The sequence below is a fragment of the Drosophila subpulchrella genome, chromosome 2R, assembly GCF_014743375.2.
Source record: "Drosophila subpulchrella strain 33 F10 #4 breed RU33 chromosome 2R, RU_Dsub_v1.1 Primary Assembly, whole genome shotgun sequence".
Taxonomy (NCBI): domain Eukaryota; kingdom Metazoa; phylum Arthropoda; class Insecta; order Diptera; family Drosophilidae; genus Drosophila; species Drosophila subpulchrella.
The window spans coordinates 2,597,809-2,615,286 of NC_050611.1; the positions used below are offsets into that span (position 1 = coordinate 2,597,809).

General features: G+C 40.9%; 2 protein-coding genes across 26 annotated transcripts in view; one reads left to right on the forward strand and one right to left on the reverse strand.

The window, feature by feature from the left end:
- Positions 1-17,478, forward strand: part of LOC119549510 (cytokine receptor-like) — a 39,414-nt gene that overhangs the window by 1,246 nt on the left and 20,690 nt on the right. The gene's annotated exons all lie outside the window — the stretch shown is intronic.
- LOC119550359 lies at positions 57-16,427 on the reverse strand. 25 transcript variants are annotated; one of them, XR_005219454.1, is made up of 17 exons: positions 10,815-10,985; positions 10,061-10,598; positions 8,414-8,536; positions 7,442-7,543; positions 7,203-7,382; positions 6,399-6,608; positions 5,657-5,868; positions 4,884-5,298; positions 4,583-4,609; positions 4,168-4,374; positions 3,641-4,067; positions 2,496-2,655; positions 2,322-2,429; positions 1,438-1,593; positions 1,255-1,267; positions 657-900; positions 57-416 (listed from the first exon to the last, which is right to left on the reverse strand). XR_005219454.1 is itself a non-coding variant. In XM_037858986.1 (15 exons), exons 2-15 carry the CDS (start codon positions 10,541-10,543, stop codon positions 368-370), a joined length of 2,766 nt encoding a protein of 921 aa, XP_037714914.1. In that variant the 5' UTR covers positions 10,544-10,598; positions 10,815-10,985; the 3' UTR covers positions 57-367. The 25 variants fall into 25 exon arrangements, 6 of the variants coding, with proteins under 6 accessions (XP_037714914.1, XP_037714912.1, XP_037714911.1 ...); XR_005219464.1 differs by lacking the exon at positions 1,255-1,267 and having other exon boundaries at positions 3,701-4,067; positions 6,432-6,608; XR_005219456.1 differs by lacking the exon at positions 1,255-1,267.

Below are 17,478 nucleotides of genomic sequence, written 5' to 3' on the forward strand. Positions count from 1 at the left end.
AATACCTTTTATAATATTTCCTTTTTGTCGCTTAATATATTGACAAATGAAAGCACTCGATTTGATTTGATTTTATTTTGTACAATTATTATTCGTGTTTGTAGAAAATACAAAATATCAATGGGCTCGAGAACGTTGACACGGGGAAATGGGTTAAAAACGAATCCAAAGAACTTATTGCACATGTGTGTTGTGTTCGCGTGAGTGTATAAATAAATAACGTAGTATTATCGATCATTTCCATAGCAGAAGAAGATAGTTTGCACAGCTCCTCCGTCTTATCTATGTAACTAGGGTACTATTTCGATTAAGGTTTCTCGGTTAAGGGCTGGATGGATCCGATGGGACTCTCCGGGGAATTCCCCTTTCACAGCTTCCGTATACTGCGATCTGCCGCAGCCGAATTAAGTTTGGTTCTGTGAAAATAAGAGATGAAAATCATTAGATTTGTTTCAGATTCTAAAATACAATTAACAACAATATCAAAAAAAGCTTCAAACAGTATTAGGCCGAATCTCAACGAATAAACTGAGCCTTTAAGAGGAATTGCATTAGTATCGATCGGAGTGCGATCAAAACCGAACAAGAGTGTTAATTTAGTACACAACACAGTGGAGCAGAACAAGGAACTTCATGCGAATGCGGTGGCGGCTTACCCCGATTTCCCAGTTGCCAAGGGGTCAACTGGAAAACGCTTGAACCTCTCAAAACTGCAGCTGAACGAATCTAGAACCCTGGAGTTATTTATTTCAAATCGAAGGAGGACTGTGTATGATCTTTTCAATTATCTGGCGTCAGAATGACCTCGCCCATCGCTTGGGGAGCATATTTGAGAATGGTATTTTACTGGCTAAAGGTGCTAAGATGTTGCTGGGAGCTATCTACTCCTCACTGGCCATCCTGTGTCCATGTGGTTGGGTGGTCGGTGGTTTTGGTTTGTATTTGGTGAGAGGTGCGATGAGAGAAAGAGCTCAAATTAGTGCCCGGAAAGAATATACAGAAAATGAAACAGCGTGGCCAAGCGAGGTGAAAGTGCAATGATCTCGGATGCTAGCGAAAGCCGGAAAGCAAAGCCATAATTTCCACTTCTGACGCCGATTCAGAGGAATGAGTAAATCAAAAATTGCTCTTGGTAAATATCAAACTGCATTTGGCGGACTCAAGGCTTTTACAAAAGAATAAATATTCAGATAGTTGGGTTGGACACAAAATAAGGGTTTAGTTAACTAGGTTCAGATCTCTCTCTGTGAGTACCGGAAATGACGTTCTGTGTTCGGGTGGGTGTGCGTGCGTTTTTGTGTGTTGTGTGTGTGTGTGGAAAGAGAAAAATAAAACGAAATCAATAAATTAGTATTGGGTATTGGCTGGGTATGTAGCTCCCTAAAAAGTCAGAACCGGGAAGGAGTACCCAAAGCTGGCGGGGTCGGAGGCACTTACAGTTCCATGGAGAGCACCGTGGGATTAGGACATGCTTGGGGCGCCCGTATGTGACACTGCTTGTGACAGATCAGCTGGCAGTCGCGGCACTCGTAGCCCTGCTTTCCGGGCCTCCGCGGGATGGACTTCATGCAAATGGAGCACTGCAGGCCGCTTCTGGAAAACCAAGGGAAAATATATAAGTATTCTTTTAATATTCTAAAATATATTTTTGTTTGCAATAGGAAAGAAAACCCCTATTGACTTTCAATACATTGTTAAGTACAGAACAACATCTTCTAAACATTTGAACAATAAATAAAATAACTTCACTTATGGCTCTGATTCTATCTTATAATTCTGAAAAGTTTAAAATTACGTTAATTTAAATATAACAAAATAAATCTGGGCCAATCTGGAATGAAGGCTATCATTATATTAATAACTCTTCTTCAACACGTGTATTACCGTCCACAGTGATAAACTAGTTATACTTTTGTATACAGTGTACTACATTACAGACTAACATTTGTGTCCAATTTTCGAAAATGAAAAATAATTTAACGATATCGTACTATAGCTCAAAACAAATTATAAAATAATATTAGTAAAACATAACCAACTCATCATACTACTTAAATTACCAAAACAAATTTGATATAAGTACATGAACATGTTTTTAAATACGTTTAACGATTTTAATATATTTTTAGAGTCAGCAAAAACAACGCAACACGAAAAAAAATTTTTTTTAATTCCAACTATAACTTTTATGAATACCTACGTAGGACGAGTTGAGGGGGTCAAACCTTTCTTTAGACATTAAGTTTGTTCGGCAATAATGCTTACAAACCTTAAAAGATCCCGACCTAACCTACAATCTTCCTATTAACTTGAAAACTTACCCGCTCAAATGCTTGGCGATGAAGGTGTGATCGTTGTAGATGTGCAGCTTGGTGCCCTTGCGACGCCAGCGCGGCCTCTGGGCGATGGCCAAAGGCACAATAAAGTGGCTGATGGGAATCAAACAAATAGGTGTCATAAGATCTAAACTATTTAGATACAGTATCGAAACTCACCGCTTCACGCCATTCTCGATGGTCTCCAGCACCAGGGTGGAGGCCTCGTGCACATAGGTCTTATTGCTGGCCGAGGAAAAGCCTGAGATGGCCGAGGATTCTGAAATTGAGGAGCGGCGTGAGTGGTCGGTGATGGAGTGACCAATGCCCATGCGGGGTCCTGCGTTTTATTTATTTTTAGTGTGTGTTTTTACATGGCAAGTTGAGAGTGGCACACAAACCAAGCACCCGTTAAGACCCATCAAATCATATTTTGCATATATGAAAATAAACAGAAGAAAAGTATACGGAAAGAGTATGAGAAATAATTAAAATCAAGTCGAATAAATGATTAATGAACAGGCCATTTGTGAACCGATGGTGGGCAGATCCAAAATTCAAATACCAAAATCCAAGGAAAAATTAAATATTTACAAAATATTTCAAAGTATTCAACCGTGTTTGTGTTTTGGTTGGAATAAGTGTTTGGTGTGCGTGTGTAGGAACCATGGAATACATACAGATTCGTGTTGTGGATCACAGTTCAGTTAGCATTTGATGGGAATAGTGTGAGGGGAGAGAAGATAAAACAGACACCAGATATAGTTACAGATACAGATAGTATTACCATATAGTAAAGATCAAGCTTTGAATACGACAACACTTATAAAACGTAAATGTAAGGGGAGAAAAGCAATTTACACTTAATATTAAAGTTATTTATGAAATGTGATGTATGCAAAATAATAATTTTAATACCTTATTATAGCCAAAAGTATTTAAATAAATAAATAGCCTTTTTTTTATCAATTAAGCTAACAAAAATAAAGTAAATGCACTTGTCAAATAAATCGGATAATACTTGGAGATTAACATTTAGATTGTTTCAACAATCCTATTGATTGCAATTTCCCATATGTTAATCAAGGTTAATTAATTGTTAAAAATATTAATAAAACAGATAAAATAAGAGGTGCAGGTAGCAATTAAAAGTGGCGATAAACGAGTAAAATGCCGTGATCTCGAATGAGATATCAAATGTGATGAATGTCCCGTCGCAGAGTTATTAGCGGAATGCAGGAGTAGTCCAAAATATGTGCGTTAAGCCGGGCTCAAATAGTTAAAACGTGGACACTGGCGGAGGATTGTGGTTGGGTGGTAATTACCAAGTGAATTGCTTTTGGACAGAGTGGCACGATCGACAGATAATGAACGGGAAGAATCACCATTGAGGGTTCCGGTGGCTGTTCGAGGGAATCCGGTGGCTGTTGCGGTATTCGAGTTGGTGGCTGATAGTGACTTATGACTGTTATTATTGGGCTGATCGGCCGAGAGGGTGCGTGTCTTGGAGCGGCTGAGCCGCTTCTTCAGGGTGCCAAAGAAATTACGTTTTTTGCTGCGCCCGCGATCGTCGACCACATCGTGGCCCTCGATCAATCCGGAGTGCTGGGCCAGCTGCTGGGCTCCTCCGTTCCGGGGCAGGCTGTTGTATCCGCCCGATCCGGCTCCATTGGTGTTGCCATTGCCGTTGAGGCTGTAGTTGTTGTGGTAGCCACTGCCATTGGGCGATGATGCTGCATTGGGTTGGCCAAGCTGCAAGAAATATTCGGGACACATTAACCGGGGTTCCAAGCCAGCTCCTAAATCAAACTACATGCCATGCCGGTGAACTCCTTGAACTCAGTGTACTTACCTCGGCGGTGCTTTCCTCGTTGACGGTGCCGTTACCTGAATCGTTGAGGGCCTCGCCCAACTGGCTGACCTTCTCCTCCTTGGCCTGCTCCAACTCGAGCTCACTCTTGGCCTCGTTGGCTGCCCGCTCGAAGGCCTGGGCCACTGCCTGATCCAGTTCTGTCGCCGTCTCGGTCACCTCGATTTGGCCCTCTTTGTTCACCTCGACCTGATCGGTTCGAGGATTTGGTTAAGGAAGCGCATTTGGGGGGTTAGGCAGAGCAAACAGAACAAGAAACATTTGGATATTAGCTTGGCTTAAATACTAGTTAGCCTACATGACTTCTTAACCATCATGAGGGCGGGATTAGAGACGCAGTAACTCAGATAACTCAAAAGAACGATTGAAGAAATTATGACCAGGTCCGGGAGATTACCTTAAATGCATTCGGGCTGCTCGAGTTCTGGGCGGGATCAGAGACGGGAATGGAATGAAATAAAGGCAGAGAGAAACGAAACGAAATTATAAAACAATAGAACGGGAAAAAGAGGATACGAAATGTATGAAACCTCTAAGGACATTGAATGGCACGGTTGTTGTTTCTGAAAAGGATTGAAGGGTGTAACAAAAATCTCTGAAGATTTGATTGGAAGAGATTTCTGCTGCACCTTTATACTGATCTAACATACATATGTTCCTCCAAACAACCGTGCCGTGTTCCTCCGCAAAACACTCACTCGCTGAACGCTGTGGATGATCAACGTGCTCTTGCTGGGCTGTCCACCACTTCCGCCCGAGAGCGCTCCATCCTGCAGGGCTCGTACGGCTGCATCCGCCAGATCCGCTCCATTCCGGATGTGTTCGTTAATGGCCGGCGTGCTAAGACGCAGTGCCTCCTTCAGCCGCTGGGGACGCACTCCCACTGGGATTTCGGCACCCTCGATGAACACAAAGTCCACGGTGATAGCTCCCGAAACGGGCTGCGTTTCATAGGGTCGTGGCTGCAACTGCAGCAGCTGAGTGGAAGCCGGTCCCACGGCCAGCTCATCGATTCCAACCAGGCCGAGACCCAGGAACTTGGGCGGATCGGAGGCAATCACCGGATGGTCATACACCTCGAACAGGATCTCGGCTGATTGAGGGGAGAGTTCACTATGGGAAGAAATAGAAGAGAAAATCATTAGATTCTGTTCAAAGAAAAATCGACAAATCGCAGATATTTCAATATCATATCTTGCAGCACGATTGATTTAGACTTGGAGTAATATAACTGAAAGGAACACTAAGGTCTGTTTAAATATTTCCAACTAAAGAGTTTATGCATATCATTGAATTATTTTTTTTGTAAAACCCTATGGTGCCTTGCCTAATCCACTAACACTAGAAATACTCATAATTATTTCTTTAAATACAGATATGTAATGCTTATCAACGTTTTACACTAAATCTAACTAAAACATAAAATGATTGGCATGTAAAGTAAAGATCACAGACCCTGTGTATAACTTACAAGAGGAAGTGCTCATCCCAGAAGGGTTTGGTTCCGCGCTGAGTGCCCGTCTGGTTCTTCTGGGCCGGCTCGTCCATTTCGATGACCACATAGGGATTCTGGGCTTCCCTTATTCCCTCGCCCTTGACGATCTTCACGAGCAGTCGCCGTCCGGAAACCATGTGCTGCGAGTCCCTCAGTCCCACGCCGCCCAGGTGGTGCTCCATGTTGTGCTGTGTGGGATGTAGGAGGACAACATGCAATGAGTGAGTGCAGCGAGAGACACAGAATAGAAAGAACAGATCAGGGGAATAGGGTCTGAGGTCTGAGAGTGAACAAAAGTCGGGTTTTGGGGCTTATGAAATTCGCCTTTAATCAGGAACTAATGCGTGATAGACACTAGAAATTGTAATAATATTGAAAGTATTGGTTTCCCTGAAAAGAGAGAGCGCAAAAGAGAGTTCTTTTTACTTTCGAAGATCATAGGGGGAAACAATACGAATTCTCAACGGAGACACGGGAAATGCGATGTAGAATTCTGAACTGAGAGTTGGAGAAAAGGCGAATTCCATAAACACAGAGGTGGGCGAGAGCAATGAGAAGTGTCTGTTTGTTTTTTGGGTGAAAACACTGTACAGAGAGTCTCGAATCGAGTTCTGTGTGCGATGACGAGTGTACGAGGACACAGGAATACGGAGAACAAGAAACAAAACACAGCCATGGATGCAGGAGCCGGCATCTTCTCACTGCTCCCGTCGCTCACCGCCAGCGAGTCATAGTGAACGGGATAGATTACGGGCAGGTCCAGGGGCTCCACCTCGGCCCGCGGGCAGGTGGAGTAGATGGAGAAGTCCACCGGGTAGACGGTGTCGCGCAGGGCCGTCGTCAGGATGTCGCTGATCACCGTCTGCAGCTGCTGCTCGTCCTGGTCCATCGCCTTGATGGCACCCACGCTGTTCATCGCGATGCGAACCTATACAATAGAAGAATGGGTTGGCTATTATCGGTTTATATTTCCGGTTAAAATAATGGTGCTATGAAAGCCCATTTAAATTCTGTTCCAGAGATGAATGTGAAATATAAAAGTAAAATATTGATATAAGCATAAGATTTTGAATTACTCAACTATTTGCAATTTAAAGTATTTAAAACAATTCTTGGAAATTACTATTATGTTCATTACGGTTCATTATGCGTCAGATAAACTCTCGAAAAATTTAAAAATGTGCTTTTATAGAGGAACCAAATATAAGAACCCGCATTGGTCATTTTTGTTATCTTGATCCGCATATTTTTGCTAAAAAACATAGGATATATTTAGAAGTTTCTAAAACTAAGAAACCTGGTAAAATAGAAAAAGTTTATGTTCATTCAAATTGAAAAAGTGTTTAAAAAATATGGAAAATCTGATCAGACCATTCTTTGAAAAATAATTGAAATTTTTTTTTAAACATTAAAAAAGTAAATTATAATTGATAAATGATTTGTTAAATATCTTTTGTTTTTAAAAAGTTTCCCATTTGTAGGTTAGTATGCTTTTATATTTTGCGTTAAATCAGTTACTCACATCCGGATAGCCCTCGACTCGCATCTCCCCCTTGAGGGTGTTGTAGTTCATGGGAATGGCCATGCGGGCTCGGAACCTAGACACGGTGACCTTATAGTGGGAGGTCTCCACCTTGCCTGCCTTCTGGCGGAAAGTCTTCACCTGCAGCACCGGCATGGCATCGCAGTCAAAGGTGATGAGCTGTAAAATTGGGTTTTCAAGTTAATAAAGTTCCAACTGACAACCTTTTGAGTTCTCACCATATCAGCGGGATTGTTCTCATCGCAATTACAAAATATATTATTCAAGCCGGGGGCAGGACTGTCGGGGAGTACTCGAACCACTTCAACGGCCACTCCATGCTGCGAAAGAGAACGAATATATTGATAATATCTTAACAAAAAACAACTTGTTGCCCAAAGCCGAACAGCTGGGCTCCTTTCCAACTCTGGATATATTATTCGCGCATTACGTAATTCAGCAGCGTGCGTTTTTTGGGGCTATAATTCAGAGTCGGGATAATGACTAACGACTAAATTCCGACCTTGGCCTACGACTGGCTCCGATCACGTAAAAGGCGATAAAAAAGTAAATCAGAGGAAAACAAGCGAGGCTTAAATTCGGTATATCAGTTGTTGAATACCCTCTTTATAAAATCAAAACAATCTGTAGTGCTATCAAAAATCTGTGGAGAGTAAGGAGTAACCTGTAAGTTCAACAAAAACTATCAACTTTCTTCACACAAACATTGCATTAAAGAAAACTAGATTGTATATATATAAGTCAACTAAATACCCCAAGTAAATAATATACGATGCAAGATAATTACTCAGAGCTTATTATTAAGCGTAAAGATATGATAAAATAAAAAAGGTATTAGCTCTTATCTACAAAAATTTGTCTGCATATGTTTAAGGTAATCTCTCATAAACCCACAAATAAACTCTCCGAATTATCGACTACAGGGTATAGAAAACTGAAAACAAAACGCGTTTCAACATCAGTTACGGCTGAGCGAGTTCCCAGTTCGCTGGAGAAGGGGAAAGAGCTGGAACCCAAGCAGCTGAACATCGATTTCAAGTTGAATGTCGTGGCGGGCCAAGAACAAAGGTTAATGCCCGGCCAATAAAGACCAAGTCGGGCTCAGCCATGACATCAGAGCCCGGGCCGTGAATGATGTCAAAGCTGCGAGCTGTCTGATGTCATTTGACCATCCTCCGAATGAGACTCACCTCCTCCACGGACTTTCGCAGCGTGTCGTTGATGGCAATCACCCAGGACATGAGCAGCTCGTTGACGATGACCAGGTCGCTATAAAGCCAGCGGAACACTTGGCTGGTCCAGGTGACGGAGCTCTGAAAGATTAGGTTTATTAGGAAGAATTCAAAGTACAGATTTTTATGCAGATCAGTTTAAATGTAACAACATAAACATAATAATATTTATTTTTTCTTAAGAGGCAGATAAAGTAAAATATTTTGTTTTATTAGTTTAAGTGGTGGAAAAAAAAGAATACGCTTTATCCCAGTACATACAACATTCTTTTTATATATAAGGTTTATGCAAATATTATTAAAATGGATAAAGGTAACAAAAAACTTTATTGATCTTAAAGCTTTATATGTATTTAAATTTAAAAAGTAAGGCATCATAATAGTAATAAGCTAACTATTATAGGATCAAATATTTATAGTTGTCATAAATATACTAAGAAAAGTGTTTTTTAGAGACGAATTTATGGTTAAAACGATAATATGTAATATTTATACCCGTTACTCGTAGAGTAAAAGGGTATACTAGATTCGTCGGAAAGTATGTAACAGGCAGAAGGAAGCGTTTCCGACCCCACAAAGTATATATATTCTTGATCAGGATCACTAGCCGAGTCGATCTAGCCATGTCCGTCTGTCCGTCTGTCCGTCTGTCCGTCTGTCCGTCTGTCCGTCTGTCCGTCTGTCCGTCTGTCCGTCTGTCCGTATGAACGCTGAGATCTTGGAAACTATAAGAGCTACAATACTGGGATTAGGCATGCAGATTCCTGAGATTCCTGCGCAGCGCAAGTTTGTTTCAAAAGAGTGCCACGCCCACTCTAACGCCCACAAACCGCCCAAAACTGTGGCTCCTACAGTTTTGATGCTAGAACAAAAATTTTAACTGAAATGTATTGTTCTCATCAATACCTACCGACTGACCTAAAAAAAAGTTTGCCACGCCCACTTTAACGCCCACAAACCGCCCACAAACTTCAAAAAATCGTAAATATGAACGCGGATATCTCGGAAAATATCAAAGATAGAGAAACGAGATTTCAGATTTAGATTCCGTAGGCTTGAGCGCAGCGCAAGTTTATTACGCGAATATGCCACGCCCACTCCAACGCCCACAAACCGCCCAAGTCTGTGGCGCCCACAATTTTCATGGTAGATAAAAAATTTAAACTGAAATGTATTGGTCTCGTCAATACCTATCGATTGATTTAAAAAAAAGTTTGCCACGCCCACTCTAACGCCCACAAACCGCCCAAGCCTGTGGCGCCCACAATTTTCGTGCTAGATAAAAAATTTTAACTTAAATGTATTGGTCTCGTCAATACCTATCGATTGATTTAAAAAAAACTTTGCCACGCCCACTCCAACGCCCACAACGCTTAAATCTGTCTACCGCCGGTAGGTGGCGCATTTGCTGCTTGCATATCTCCATTTTCCTTTGGTCCCTTTAGCTGAGTAACGGGTATCTGATAGTCGAGGTACTCGACTATAGCGTTCTTCCTTGTTTTCAAATAGCAAATATAGGATTAGACATCCTGACCTATAATCCCCGTGTCCCACTTTACTAACAAACTGAGCTATATTTGGATACTTATGTATGTGTTTACTCACCGTTTCTGGACCCACGACATTCGATGGCGGTGGGACATAGCGCTTCTTGCGGTTCTCTGGTCCAGTGGAGCTCTGGCGCACCACCCGGCGACGTGGACCGCCGGCAGCTGCACCAGCGGAGTTCAAGGGCGAAGCGGACGAGCGTCCTCGACCTCCGGATCCGCCGGTCAGGGGCTTGGACAAATCCTCCACCTTACTCTTGGTGGCCAGCAGATCTCGCGGCTCCGAGAGGCGCTTCTCCGTCTTGCCGGCAACGGATGAGGGCGATCCGGATGTGGGGGCCACGCTCGTCTGACGACTGTTGGCCGCACTGGACGACTTGTCCTTGTTGAGATACTTGTTGTACAGCAGTTTGATCAGCCACACGGAGAAGAGGGCCAGAACGGCCCACAGGAAAATGAAGATGGCCAGGGAGTCCATTGTTAAGTCACCAAGTCCCTCGAACGAACAGATATAGTCATCGATTTGATCTGCTAGATCCATCGTTCAGTTCCAGGGCGAGTTAATCCCACAGATCGTCGTCATCATCGTTGTCGTTCTGCGGGAATAGAGTCTTTTAGTGGGTGTTTCTCATCATCGTCCCAGCGAGAGCATCTCCCAGAGATGGGTTAAGATGAGAGGAATTTGTGTATCGGGGCAGCCATGAAAGATCTAAATCCCCCTCTAGCTCCCAATCCTCATCGCGTTCTATTTAAAGAACTTGTACAATTTTCTTTGGGAAAATATGAAAAGTTTGAAAAATCTTTCCACTCACAAAAGCACACAGTCCAGAGGAAGTTTGGGAAATGTATATTCGGTTTGTATTTGAAGCTTAACTTGTTTATATTAGTTTAAATATATTTTTGGTATAAATAAATAACTGAAATAAAAATCGAAATCTTAGAAAACGGAACTAAACCGAACCGAACTGAAACAGAACTCAACTGAAATGGACTGCTCGCATTCGAATCGGATCGAATCGGATGGTATCTTATGGGATCTGCGCTCTCCGAGGCGAGAGAAATTCTCAGATGCCAAAGTATCTGTATCCGACAGTACGTTTTCGAGCGGAAGACACTGCGCCGGCGCCTGTAGCTCGTGTCAGAGATGAGATGTGAACACTTGTTTTCCATATTCATTCGTGACTCCAACTATTCCATTCTTCTGTCATCTATTGGCCCCTATTGGCATTGACGTCATAGTTTTTGGGGTCGCGACGGAGAAAGAAAAGAAATGACGTAAGGCTGTCTGCCGTGGAGGAGCCACACTTTTTACGACTTCATCTCATTGTTTATAATGTGTTTGTTCTGCTTTTATTTTTAGACCTCTCGTTGTTTGTTTCTTCCCGCTTCTGCTGGTTGTATTACACAGATTTATTAGAAACTATTCGAGAGAATTGGCATTCAACAAAACGACCGGGGGAAAATAGAAAATGTTTTCGTTTCGTTCCCCTTGGCACTTGTTGCAGTTAATACTTAAACATTGTGCGGTTCGTGCCCTCGTCCATTCATTGCTGAATTTTCGCGAAAATACGAAAATGCGAAAAGCGTTTTCGGCGCTACAAAAACAATAACAAAAGAGCTATTATGCTGGCATAATCTGTTTAATATCAATTGTAGCTGTGTTATTTTTCCTTTTTTCTATCTGCACGCACGCCATTTGGGCACTGGAAAAAATAAATATATTGTTTTTGAGCTGATAAGGCATTGTAAATTATTATTTTTACTCAAACGATCTTAGTGATTTTTCTATTCTATAAAAATGAAAGAAGAAACAAGTATGTGGCTCATTAAAATGATTAGCCAGGAATCACAGTCTTTTCTTTCTCTGCAACCGCTACATTCTTCGGCTTTCTGCGCCACTGATTTTCCACTTGCCTTTTCTGCTTTTCCACTCTCCAATTCAAGCAAGTACAAAACACTTTTCGAGCATTCTCAGCCACTGGCTCGTCTATTGACCCCTCGCCATTATGTGGGCACAAAGGGCGAGCGGAGGGGCGTGAAAATGGGGGGAGGGCGGTGCGAGTGAGAGGGCGATTACGAGAGCAACAAGTACTCGCGGGTATTTTTAACCATTGGCAAGCATACGATCTGATGGGGAAAATGCCTTCTGCCACGCCTCTATTGGGGGGCAGCAGCCCCACTACACATGTTCCCATCGCCCCTGATTGACAGAGATCCGCGATCTAACGGGCGTGTGGGAAAGTGTCCACATCTTCGGGAAAACTCCTCTATGGCACATCATAATATAAATTACTTTATAATTGGCAAAGCAGATGGTACACAAAGCCACTCATAAAGATTAATATCTTTATTTTAGACATTGTTTGAAAAAAACTCACCGAAGCCAAGTTTAATTAAATATATTTTCATATATGATGTAGCCTAATAAGAGGGATTTTTTATCACAGATTATATAAATATAGTGACGGAACTAACAACTTTTTAAAAAATGTAATTTTCAACTTTACAGAAACACAGAAAAAACTTTTTAACAATTTTATTTTAATCAAGATTATTTTTCGAAAATACTAAATTTAGAAACTTAAGTTTATTTTATGTTTTAAATTATCATCACAGTAGCACAATTTTCCAAAGGTACAAGAAACTTAATACCAAAAACTTAATCAGCATACTTTCAGGATTTATTTAGCTCTATGGTTTGATTTATGTTTTAAATTATCATCACAGTAACTCAATCCTCCAAGAGTGAAATACACTTAAACTTTCAAGTTTTAATTTGCTCTGCAGTAATTCATTTCTCTGTTATTACTAGAGATTTTAGTGTCACAACAAATACCTAATTATGTCTTGTTTAAGCTTTTAATTCCAACTAAATGCATTTTCCACCGTGTACCTTGAAAGTTCTGCAGAATTCATGTGGTAATAGTTTATATTCCCAGAAGAGCCGCTGGGCCCGGCTAATTAATGCCAAACTGTGCGGCTCATGCAAACTATTGGCCAACTGGCTTGGGCCGGCCTGCTTCCCAAGCTCGAATTTAATGAGCTTGGGCAACGGCAACAGGTTGCCAGTACTTCCGTTTTAATTGCCACCTCCAAAGCGGTCAGAGGTTGCGGGTTGAATGCCCCCGCCCCTTGAAAAGAAACCCTCGAGAAATTGCGTCACCTTTCCGGCATTCTCTATGACTCTTTTTAAGGTCTAAGTACTCTCGGCCAGGTATTCCATGTGCAAACACTTTGAGATGCACGCAAAGTGCGCATTGCTAATCACATTCAAATGCGAATAAATATTGAAAATGATTTCCGTTACCACGCCAGAGCTAAAAATAGTGATTGGGTAATCCAATCCAAGCTGATTCAATACGATCGTAAGCCGACGATCGCAAAAAATCAACAAACCGCAGGCTTGAAGGTCGCCAAAAAATATGATTCTATTCGAAAAGTGGGTGAGCCAGGGAACTCACACTTGAGTCACCTTATCTTATCACAGTCTTTGCATTTATCGCATTTAATTGCTATTAATGAATGAGTATTATCACTCGATATGGATCTTGGCACCTGGCCATATAAACTAAGAATAAAACAGCAACAGGCTATCTTCCTCCCTTAATGGGTCAATAAAAAATGTCAAATGACGACACCGCCAACAGTTCCAAATACTCAAACATGATGTCATTTCAGTGAGTACTCTTTGCTATATGTTTTATTCAAATTGATAAGGCGGTGGTTCAGATTTGTGGCGCATACAAAAAAATAATAATTCATAAATAGGGATTCCACTTCATGATTACAGCAGCCTGATTAGCAGTATCATTTATTTCAAGTACTTGAATATTTTTAAATGGTTGGGACTAAGACTTTTAAGGCCTTGCAATTTAGCTGATCTTGAAACGAATATTAAAACTAACCTTCGTTTCGGATACCGGATAAAACATACATTTTTTTAGCTTCATAGATTGATATTACGGATACCGGTTATTAAGGGGCTACACCCATTTATTTAAGTGCACTGTTGCCGGCCAGAGAGCTCTAATCAGTCTTTCATGCATGGAGAGTCTCAAATGAAATTGCAATTGAATTTAGCCCGATTAATCTATCGCCTTATAGCTCCGATATCAACGACTGAACTTCGTCTTGCTTGCCATTTCCAAGTGTCAAGGTTGGGCTATTTTTGGAAATGCGAAAGGAAATAACAAACGAGCGCAGACTGGGCGTATGCTAGATTTGCAGCTAATGTCATTAAGCATACGCAGGTTGATCCCAAGTTTCGACAACACGCAACTGAGACCACGTCAGAGGTCAAAAGGGAAAGGGGCAGTTGCGTGTTTTACTTGTGTGCGGGACAAAGTTCACCTGAAAACAACGGGGGAAAGGCAGTAAATTTTTAATACCAATTTTACACAACTCTCTGAGACAGACAACGTGTCGGACAGTTCGGAACCTTTCGACTCTGCCCTGTTCAAAAACTCGTTTATCGATTGAAACTGGTCCCGAGAATCCATCGATTTGCGCTCTATGAAAACGGGGTCTAGGCAGCCGAAACCGTTACGCATCCCGTCCAAGAAAAGTTCCTGCGCCCTGCTTATTGATTTTTCCCTGGGCTTGCACTCCTTATCTCACGGATTGGCCTGCAAGTAGGCTCGGCGGTCAGCTTGGTCGGCCTCCGTTTACCATCGTTTGGCTGAAAGGTATTTGAACCCCGGGCCAATTGTTTTGACCACGCACGAGGACTCGTTTAAGGGCCAGGGTTGCCAGGACAACCCTAAATAATTTAGAGCCCCGCATTGATTTGTCAACGTTCTGTGTGCGAAACAAATCTCACAAGAATCGTAAAAACACAACACATTGTTTGTTTACACGAATCATATTTTCCCTTTTTCATGGAAGCTTATTTCCGGTGGAAAAGCTTTGACCGGCAAAGGATGCGCTATAAGAGAGCATATTTTAGAGGCAGAGTAAAAAATGAGAGTGGTGGCAATGGGGGGTTGAAAAATGCAGGCAGTCATAAACAAAAAATGGTATGGTAAATGTCTCGAAATCATTTAAAGTTAGGGGTTTGCTATATTATATATTATATTATATTATGTTATTATAAATTTGCACTAAAAAAAAAATTATTTAAATGTCTTGATAGGGAAAGTATACTTTATACCGCTTGTGTTATTTTTTTGGATTATAATATATATCGTTTATACAAAAATCTACAATTCTCTTCTATAATATATAATAATAATAAAAAATCTTCTTTATAAAGGCGTTTAGAATATTTTTCCGGTGTACTGGTTTTCTTTGCCTAGTTTTCCTAGCTTTCGCGTCGTCAACAGCCTGTGACACAGTTTCCACATTTCGGGGTGGCTTTAAAAGACGGAGAGAGATACGAAACTAGAACCGAGGGTTGGCGATGCAAAGCACGCTATTTTTCCCTCTATCGCGCTGAGGATCGCGGTAACGTCTTCATAGGCCCATTAGAAACACACCCAAATTAAGAACCAAGCCCAAAATTGAGCAAACCCTAAGCTCGGTAAAGGATGTGGGGAAAATAAAGAGGTTTTCAGGGGAAGTGGTTGTTTCACTTACCGTTTCATACAACGCAATTCGGGGATATAAATATCGTTGTTTAATCCGCAGGATGAGTGTGGTAGTTTTTGTGGTTCGTGGAAATAAAAATGTATTGCATTATTTAGTGAGAATTCACAACCGTAACCACAATTTGCCCGTGTTATTTTCGTAGCCCTGTTTTTGCAACTTTTCGGCCGAAATGTACTTAGTTTTCAGGTGTTAGGGAAAATGTAAAAAGAAAATGCCCCGTGATTGATTAGTGACAAGAAGCATATATAAACCTTGGGATATTTTTGGGTATTCATGTGCGTGTTGTTTGTTGGGCACGTGAGTTAGGTGGCCAAAAAAGAGTTTCAATAAATTCCAGAGCCAGAAATTTGGGGCCAACAATTTCTCTGTGCGAAATGCAAATCAATAAGGGAGTGGGATGGGAAGGGGGTGGTGACGCGCGGAAAAGCTTGGCACACATAGTAAACAAATTGTATTTTCTCTGAATTTTTACATTCTCTACTCACACGGTTGACCGAGTTTTTAAGGTCACGTTAACAATTATTATTCCCGCAAATTTCGATTTAATGACAAAAAAATTACCAAAACACTGCCGATTATTCTCGTTTCAAAAATAACGCCGTTTCGTATTTAATTTCTTAATATTTGAATATTATTTATCTGGCTCGCTGAAGCGAGACAGAAGATAGTCGTGGTTTTATTGCGATGATGATGAAATTCTTTCGTTTGTTATTGTTCTTCTCTTCTTGTGTTTTTGTCACTCTGTTCGTTGCGAAGATGGCGGTAAAGGAGAGAAGGAGGGAAGCGAGGCAATGCGAGTAGACGTGTGAAGAATTTTACAAACTTCCGTAAAATTAACTAAAAGGGGAGATACAATGGATCTATTGTTGAATACAGGCGAACATCACAAAAAATAAATAAATCATTTTGAAATTTCCTTGAGTTTTTAAACAATTTTGATAATATATAGAGAAATATTGAAATCCGTTGACTTAAATATAAATTGAATGAAGCCACTTAAGTTACAGAACAAATAAACTGAATACTTGAAAGCAAACTTCACAAAAAATAAAGAAAACATTTTGGAATATCCTTGAGTTTACTAACAATTTAGATATTTTATAGAAAAATATAAAAAACCGGTAACTTAAAAAAAAAAATTGAATGAATCCACTTAAGTTACAGAAAATCAAACTGAAACTTGAAAGCCACTCAAGTTAAGAAAAATACAATCGAGTTATTCAAGTTCGGATGTATTCAAAACTAATTCCAATGTCGTAGGTTGCTTCCGCTTGGTTTTAAAAGTTTTCGTATTGTTTCTCTGTTGTTCCAATCCCCGCGTTTTCGATAAGGAATCAAAACATTAAAGTTATGCAGATTTTAGGGTGACATTATGCGCTCTACACTGTGCCATCAGAATTTAGATTTTCTAGTTTTCACTGCCACGTTACTGGGCCACACATTATATTTAGTGGTTTTCTAGTCAAACTTGGCCAACATTTAAATTTCCCCAGCCACAACAACAATTAGAACCGCAGAAGAGCATCGAATCGCAGAGAGCCAGGCAATCAGCTGTTTGCAGCATCAATGAAGAACGCACTTTTTTGGTGCCGTTTAATCTCGATTAAAATTCGGCATTTCAATAAATTGTTTTCTGTAGATCAAGCACACACACTCGCACACACTCGCGCAGTTTATATGTTAAATTGTATTTCTGCAATGCTTTTTAAATATTTTGCTGTTGGCACAACAAATATTTTTGCGATTTGTTGCCAAATTTCCCACACACATCCACACACACGCGCACACACACTTAACGACTTTGCTTTCGCTTCGTTCTTTTGTTTTTTTCTTTGGTTCTGCTTTTTTGATGGGCACTAGAACAATAAATGTTGCCGCCGCAATTTTACT

Excerpts from the sequence above, each read along its gene's own strand:
- LOC119550359 (XM_037858983.1), bottom strand. The coding sequence starts at position 10,543 with ATGGATCTAGCAGATCAAATCGATGACTATATCTGTTCGTTCGAGGGA. Across the intron at positions 8,537-10,060 it reads ATGTCGTGGGTCCAGAAACG|AGCTCCGTCACCTGGACCAG; the intron begins GTGAGTAAACAC and ends CTAATCTTTCAG. Across the intron at positions 4,610-4,883 it reads TCATCCACAGCGTTCAGCGA|AACTCGAGCAGCCCGAATGC; the intron begins GTGAGTGTTTTG and ends GATCCCGCCCAG.